The 9,130-nt window shown below is 31.6% G+C and overlaps 2 protein-coding genes across 2 annotated transcripts in view; one reads left to right on the top strand and one right to left on the bottom strand.

The window, feature by feature from the left end:
• Positions 1-347: 347 nt before the first annotated feature.
• Positions 348-9,130, top strand: part of LOC116853594 — a 10,486-nt gene continuing 1,703 nt past the window's right edge. The window contains exon 1 of the mRNA XM_032834721.1: positions 348-423. The gene's annotated coding sequence lies outside the window, so the exon portion shown is untranslated. The remainder of the gene's footprint in view (positions 424-9,130) is intronic.
• LOC116853591 lies at positions 4,020-4,811 on the bottom strand. The gene has a single exon (XM_032834718.1). It carries the CDS (start codon positions 4,809-4,811, stop codon positions 4,020-4,022), a length of 792 nt encoding a protein of 263 aa, XP_032690609.1.

Here is a 9,130-nt window from a genome sequence, read left to right as displayed (position 1 = left end):
TATATATATATATATATATATATATATATATATATATATTGTTTACAGGACGCATGTATACTATTTGTATATATTTGTTAGTAAGATATATATACAGCAACAATAATACATATTTTCACTTTTTCAAAATATTAATGATTGTTTAAAAACTTTCAACTTCCTCTTTCTTCAATATTTTTTTTGATACACAAGTTACATGTAATAAAAAATTATAAGAATCCTATGCGTGTCTATTTGCAACATTCTATTTAATAACGTTTATTTGTTTTTCGTTACATTTTCAAATACCCAAATCAGTTTATCAATAATAACTAGCGAACCAAAGGACTTCTTAATGTCGCCCCTACAGTAGTCTGCTATAGATCTGAAATGTGAACAGCTAAGTTATAAATCTGATGTGGACAGACGACTACATTATTTCTATTACAAGAAGCAATACACTTCATTTCTAAATTGATATCATATGTCGAACAAAATATCCCACCATGAGTAATTTTTCTAAAGTAATCGATGTGAATTCGATCCACGTATTCGATCCACGTATTAATATTAATAATTATAATAGCTTCTTTCACGAAAACATTTGCCACGTCTGCAAGAAAGTAAACAATGGATCTTTTATATCATGTAATCTGTGCGATATGATCTCTTATTGCACTCCTGAACACAGATTGTTGCATCGTCCATACCATATGCAGATCTGTGGATATATAAACCGATTTTTACGAGAGAATGAAATACGTCGAGACTGTGCTTTAAGTTTAACTAATTGGATCACGTTAAGACAACAATTTCTAAGCTCAATTAAAAAATGGATTCCACGTAAGCTAAAGACGTATGAAGAACAGATGATTCTTTTTGCAAAATCATGCTCTATTTGTCATAGACAGATTAATTTGTTACACTGTACAACGTGTTATTCGGAATATTATTGTATTGACCATGTACAGATATTTCAAGGTTTGCATGAGCAAAAATGCCAACAGTTTGTTTTATATATCAACACTAATATCGTGACTAGTGTACACAAATTCACTGACATAAAATTCACTAAACTTATAAAAATACCTTTTAGTCAAAGAATATCTTTTAATGACATGAATACATTTATTAGATTATATGGGCGTCCTACCGGAAGATACAACAGTATAGCTGCAATATATTATAAATATTTCTACTGTGATTATGTATCAGGACCGCTAACATTATATTATGGAATGAAGAATGCTGGTTTGCTAGAACCACTCATTTCATCCGCACGTTTAACACATGCATTTAAATACGTTATTCACGTTGTAGCACTAAATGCCTTAGAAAAGGAGTATGTAAATGGTTGGGAAATATTTATACATCTCTTATGTCGCGTAAAGGAACTAACAATTATACTAGTAGGACCAAATTTTGAGCAGGAACATTATGACAAAGAACTTTGTTCTTTCTGCAAACACAGATGTACAACGCTTCATGTTGAAATTTATAGTACATTTTACCATATGTATGTGGCCGGTCCGTCTTTTAAAAAACCAAATATAATTATAGAATTTCAAGCAGATTTTAGTAATGAGTGGACATGTTCGCGGAGCATATTTTTATCGCGGATTAGACACTGTCCGTTAATTTTAACTACCACATCGGAAGAAAAAGCAGAACAGAACGTGTCTATTTTAAAAGAAATTTTAGGTTCGCATTTAGAACCACTCCATAGTGCTAAAAATCCTTTTAGATCTTGGAGACCGTGGAGGGATTTGGAGACTGGTTCTGTATATTTTCGTAATGATTATGTAACTGTCTATCATAACACACGTGCTTTATGGAGACCTTACTAAACGATTTGGAATATTTGTATACGATTTTAGCATTACGTTGATAACATTTCTGTATATGATATAATATATGTGTTATTTGTACAAATGAATTATGAATATTTTTAATAAGAGGCACTTTTTATTGTACTTGCGATGTTTTTATGTAATAGTCACTGATATTAATAAACAAATATATTAGATAGTTAGAAATAGAATAGATAGTTTTTAATTTTACGTTTAATTTGAGTAGGAATATAACAGTTTAAAAATATAATTTTAAAGATAGGATGCATATATTAGAGTAAAAACAATGCATATTTGGATTATTCAAAATTGTCGTGTAAAACGTGTTAAAATCTAGTGTATATTCTTGCACATTTCATTTGCGCAATAAATACGGAAAGTTAAAATTTAGGAGCTTTGCAACACGATCACACAATGCATTAACAGTATATGCTACCTGAATTAAGAATAAATATTCTAATATGGAAATATCAGAGTAACAATGCTTTATGAATTGTGAAGGAAAAAATGTTGGCTTACCGTAAATTAAATTTAAAAAGCTTAATAAATTTTACATTCCCCATAATATTAAGTGATTCACTATTATAGATAGATAATATTTAGTGGAATATAGTTTATCATCTCCTATAATTAAACAAGTACTTAGAAAAGTATAGAGAAGTATATAACAAAAGTATATAACAAAAATATGTTATATGGAAAATTGAATATAACGTAAATATTAAATTCTTTCGACATTATATTTGTTATTAGAGTTTCGTACTTTAACTGAGCTGTAGAATAATAAAATTTTATATTAATTATAAAACATCTTTTACTTAGCTTGTATAAAAGTTTCCTTTAATGGTACCTATATAAAGTTTACTCAGAGAAGTTTTAATATAACATAATTCAATAATTAACATAATACAAATTCTTTTATATAGTATTGCGTCTTACTTAGAATGCGTATATAATTGGGTACAATTTGGACGAATATTCATCAATAAGTCATACATAAAACAAAAATAATTCAAACCCTTACTTTCTTAATGTTATTAATAATAGTTTCAAAACTTGCAACTTTTTCCACTTCGTTGTGCCTCTTTCTTGTTTTGCTGTTTACATGTGATAACTTATAAATATATCCTACAAGATTATTTGCGACATTCTATTTAGAGTAACGGTTATCTATATTCGTGGAGTATTAGATCTTGAAATACAATATCGTTTGTGTAATGATTGTGGCAGATAAGAAGATTTGTACCATTTGAGTCTTGCCTTGTGATCGTTTGTTACAGATCTGAAAAATGAACAAGAACATTTGTTAAGCAGTTATGTTTCTATACTCAATTCAAATATTATCAATTACTTTACTCAATTCAAATGTTTGCATTTAAATGTATTATTCACATGGTAGCATTAAATGCTTTAAAAAAGGAATATTTAAAACTTGCGAAATCCACTTACATTTTTTATGTCACATAAAGGACTTAACAATTATATTAGTAGGACCAAATTTTGAGCAGGATCATTACGATACCGAGCTTTGTGCTAAATACAAATGAAAGAATTCAGTGATTTATGTTGAAATTTATAATACATTTTACCATATTTATGTAGCCGGTTCGTCATTTAAACAACCATATGTAATTATGGAATTTCAAGCAGATTTTACTAAGGAGTGGATATGATCGCGGAGCATAATTTTATCACGGATTAGACACTGTTGATTTTAACTAGCACATCGGCACAAAAACCATTGAAGTCAAAAGTGGACTAACGGATTCTAGTGTATTTTCAGTTTTTAAATAATTGCAAAATATTTAAATAATTTTTAATTTTTTAAATAATTGCACAATTTTTTATTTTAACAGTAAGACGTTTTCAATATATTCTTTGAAAAATTTTTCTTTAAGACTCTTCAGTCACTGTGGCTCTATTGGATTAATGATGTCAAAAACGAAGAAGCCGTGTCCATAATTCCTACAAACCGTTAAATAAAAAGTTATATTATTAAAATGATGCTTGCAGTTTGTTCTACATACATATAAAATGCTCCGGATACAATTTTTTTTACCGAAATAACTAATATATAATCGCTAAATAAATGTAACAAATAGCCTCGTTTTGATAGAATGTCAGCTGTGTAATTTCGTACTAAATATGACCGAATAACTCTTTTTAAGTGAATAATAAATTTGTTATTTCTTATCTAACTGTGCGAGCTTTGTCGACCGTCTCGGCGTCGGTTAATAAGTCATCTACGTACAGCTGCGTTTTAATAATCTCGGCTGCCCTAGAATGTATATGACTTTCGTCATCTGCGAGTTCTTTTATAGCGCGGATCGTGAGAAATGGTGAAAAAGAGACGCCAAACGTGAACCTATTTATCTGGAAAGTCTCTAACTTGTTGTTTCTATGCCAGAGAATTTGCTGATATTTCCTATCGTCTTGGTGTAATACCACTTGTCGATACATTTTTTCTATATCTGCGGTAAGCACTATTCTATATGTACGGAAACAAATCAAATGCGCAAACAATTTGTCTTGGATTGTGTGTCCTATTAATAGCATGTTATTTAACGACATCCCACTGCTTGTTTTCGCGTCAAATACAACACGAACCTTAGTGGAAATACTTGATTCCTTAATGACTGCATGATGTGGCATATAATATCCGATGGTGTCGGGTGTCTCTACTACGGACATATGACCTAATTTTAGATACTCTTCCAAGATTTGCGTGTATTCGTCTTTTAGAGTCACGTTCGCGTTGAGTGTACGTTCTAACGACGATAGACGCCTTAGCGCTCCTATTCGCGACTCATCAAGACGTTTTTTAGACGTTCGAAACGGTAAGCGGACGACGTACCGTCCTGTCTCGTTACGACGTACAGTGTTTAAAATATGCGTTTCGCATTTAATCTCATCCGTTGACTTCGGTTTGTCCGTCGCGATTTTCTCAATGTTCCAAAATTTATCTAACTGATTTTCTAACATTAGATAACATGCCGTTTCTGTCGCTTCTTGTATCGATGTACCACCTGCAACCTAGACACGTTTTTTGTAGGTATAGATCGTGACCTTCCCGCGATAAATTGATTTGACCGATGGAGAACATCGACAATGTCGTACCGGAACCTATCAATAAATCTACCGATCGTGGCAAGCGAAATTCGGGATTTGCCAATCTAACATTTGCAGGTATATTGATCGAACTACGTGGAAATATACTACACAGAATTAAGTCTGTAACGGATGGTATCGTCAAACATGTTAATTCTTTGCAATAATCATCAATCACCGACTGTATCGTTAATTCCACCAAACCTTTGGATTCGGTGCACATTATGTTTATCGCGCTGATAGGCGTCGAGCATGCGACTATGTGTAAGCCTAATCGTCTCACAATATTTTCCGAAAGGAAATTTGCAGAAGCGCACGTATCTAGTAACGCGCGTATCTTAACCAGATTATGTTTACGATCTCGAATATACACCATCGCACTCGTTAACAATTGTGGCGATGAGGTAGGTGATAAGGTCGCGAGACATACATTTCTCCTTCGACTCTGATCGACTAGTCATGCTGTGTTACTAGTTGTGGGTTGCGTCGTATCTGGTTTTTAACGTTTGCATATTTGTCACAATACAATAGCGTATTATGTCGTTTTTGGCAAATTGGGCAATTGGAGAATTTACAAGGGCTGTCTCGATGCGAACGCAAGCAATTGTAACAAAGCTTTGCGGTTTTCACTACCTCTATGCGTTTAAGTACGGGCATTTGTTTGAATTTATCGCATTGATAAAGCGGATGTCTTTTGTTGTGACAAGCTATGCACTTGCGCGGCACGGTTACTAAGGAGGATTGATTCGAAATAATTTCGCTTTCTTTTAACGGGAACATCGGCTACATCTTTGTTAAAACCTGCTGTCTTTGCTTTGGCATTCTCACGTCTTGACGTGCAAACCGCGGTTTTATACAGCAATTCGTACATTTGGTCTACTTTTGGGAATTCGTCTCTCTCCAAATTCGCCTCCCATTTTTCTAACGTAGTATTTGGTAATTTACTTTCCATGATGTCTACTAACATTTCAGATCCGACGGAAACATTTAAGGCGTTCAATGCAACCACATGTTCTATATCGTTGGCGAGTTTAGATAAGCCGTTGGTTGTTTCCCTATCTAATACCGTCATGTTTAAAATCAATGAAATCAATGCCACGAGATTAATACTCCAACAACTTCCAGGCATTCGTGTAATTTATCCCATCAATAGCGAGGATTTTTATCTTATTAGCTGCGTCGCCAACTAACGTGGATTTTAAGTAACATAGTTTGCCTACGTCCGACAAGTCCGTTTGTATATCATATTACTGAACGCGTTTTTGAAAGACAACCAGTTTTCGTATTTGCCATCGAATATAGGCAACGGCACTTCTGACAATTTGATACGTCGTTTTTTGACTGTTACAGATGTACTTTTGCTACGCGTTTCATCGTTTGCAGCACTAATTATCGACTGCGAAGTACTCGCCACGTTTGACATGTTCTCGACTTTGTTCGCGAGCGAATAAAACCGTTCTTGAATGTTTTCAAGTTCATCCTGATGGCTGCCGTCCGGATCTAACACGATAAGTTCGTCGTTAGAATTCTCGAAAGCATGAAACAGATCCGTTAAGCGAGCGATTTGTAATTTCAACGTCACGTGGTTTAATTTATCTTTGTCGATTAAATTGTTGAAGAGTGTAATCTAAGACTTTAAGGAGGTTCGTCTTTGTATGAGGATTTTTGTTCTTTCTGACATAATTTTGCGGTTGAGGTTAGGATTAGGAGTGAACGACTTACGTTATTGGGTTTCACCACGTTTGATGATACTTCTCCAATCTGTCTGATTTGTCTCCTTGCACGTATGAAACCAACTGTCTTTGTTCCTCCTTTCGTTCTGTCCAGATACACCTCACAGAAGGCACCAAATGTTTTGAGGTTCCGAATACTACTCGGAATTCTGAATTCTGAATTCTACTCGGTGGTTTCGTTTCCTTAAGATTATTTATATATATATATATATATATATATATATATATATATATATATATATACGCATATGTGCGTATGCGTATGCGTGCTCGTATATGCACGTATACGTGTATATTTTTTCGTACTTATCCTAAGTCGTGCACGACTTGCTTAAACTACGTAACACCAACTTTGTTTCGAAGGTATTCCAAATGGCAATAATTATTGACTCACACGGTACATGCATTTGTGAAGCATATGTATATGTAGAATGTGGAGTAATTTGTGGTATAATTGTTAAAATTCTTCTCCTCATCGCCGCATATATAGTTCTATTCGACGAGATAAAAGTAGATTAACGGATTCTAGTATATTTCCAGTTGTTAATGTCCTAAATAATTGCACAATTTTCCATTTTAATAATAAAATATTTTCAATATCTTGTTTACAGCACTTTTCTTTAAGTTTTCTTATCAGTCATTGTGGCCATATTGGATTGATGACGTCAGCAGCGAGGAAAACCATGTCCAAAATTCCTGCGAACGGCTAAATAAAAAGGTATATTATTAAAATGATTCTTGCAATTTGTTCTACATACTTATAAAATGCTCCGAATATAATTCTTTTACAGAAATAATTAATATGTAACCGATAAATAAGTGTGACAAATCGCCTCGTTTGATTGAAAATCAGCTGTGTAATTTCGTGCAAAATATAATCGAATATCTACTTTACGCATTAAGTATCACAATAAGCATAGTTTCCAAAGCATTATCACACTTCTACAATTGTATCACATATGATGTGCACACACTCATGTACATACATTCAGGAATAAAAACAAAACAAAACATGTCTATTGTAAAATATGTTTTATGTTTATCTGTAGACATTATACTTGATATTGTTTTTATTTAAAGAATACTGGTAATAATAAACGAATACATTGGATGCATAGAAAGTTGTTAAAATGACATTTTAATGTAATTATAATATTATAGAAGTAACAGTTTAAATATATGGTTTCTGGAAATCCTACATAAACCTCAGTAATACATAAACCTCAGTAATACATAAACTTCAGTAAATATAAAATATTCGAATAATATGTAAATAAGAATTGCTTTGATACGTGCCTTTGTTCAAAATCCTTGGTCTACCCTTTCGTATACATAATTTACATAATTACTAGAGAAAGTTAACAATATTTAAGAAAGTTGAAATATTATAATATTTGCAATGTCGCGAAACCATTGCCTAATATTTTAATAACATATGTTAGATTTTCTTTGGATGCGAAAATATTGCAAAAATTAAGGCATGGATATCAAGCGAGTGGTAACAAAAATAAAAAAGTTGATTTAAAAGATCTAGGTTTTATTAACTAATTTACTAGTTAAATATATAAAATAATAGTTAAATATATAAAAGAATTACATATAAATTAGATAGGCGGAGAAATACACATATACGTGCATTCTACTATGACATATTTACGTGAAGAAATTAATTACATTATTAGTATAAAAATATATTTTTTATTTTAAAATATATGACGAAATCTTCGTTTTATTTTAAAATAGTAATGCAATCTATCGTTAATATTTCCATTCGTTGTCAACGTTAATAAATAAATGCTGAATATTTTTATGAAGTAACACACACACGCTTGCTGAACAATAGTTATGTTACGGGAGAACACACGGATCGTGATAAAATACGCAATGTTTAATGCGGTTTTCACTCTAGAAGTTCTTCCATATATATTTTAATCACTAGATAAAACTCGAGAAAGATTCCGCTTGGGAAAGAATACACTTAATAGTATAACGTCTTTCCAAAGCATTTCCCATTTAGAATATAAAATATTGTGAAATAAATTTATTTTAATAACTCTCTTTGTCTAATATTACATCTGTCGTAGGATATTTTTGTATAATTTTATAGAATAATATATAAAAAAATCATTTAATAGTTAATATTTAGTGGAATATGATTCATCGGAATCATAACTGAAAGCATATACCTACAAAAATATATACATTATTAAAAATAGCGATTAAAGAAATATATTTTACGAAATTACGATATTATATTTGTTATTAGGATTTTTTATTCGCATTAATTTCTAGAATAACATTATAAAGATTTGTGCTTTATGTGGGGTGTCATGCACTTGGACTATATAAAATATAACTATCGATATCCATATTAAGAAAGTTTAGATGCCAGTTTAGAAGTGTAATTTATTAATTACTTAACATATATTCTTCAATTTTTACGATATTATATATAATATA

This window comes from Odontomachus brunneus, unplaced genomic scaffold (assembly GCF_010583005.1).
Source record: "Odontomachus brunneus isolate Ranch 3 - 2012 unplaced genomic scaffold, Obru_v1 Obru_scaffold_368, whole genome shotgun sequence".
NCBI lineage: Eukaryota > Metazoa > Arthropoda > Insecta > Hymenoptera > Formicidae > Odontomachus > Odontomachus brunneus.
This window is presented reverse-complemented; position numbering and strand designations above follow the sequence as displayed.

Excerpts from the sequence above, each read along its gene's own strand:
- LOC116853591 (XM_032834718.1), bottom strand. The coding sequence starts at position 4,811 with ATGTTAGAAAATCAGTTAGATAAATTTTGGAACATTGAGAAAATCGCG.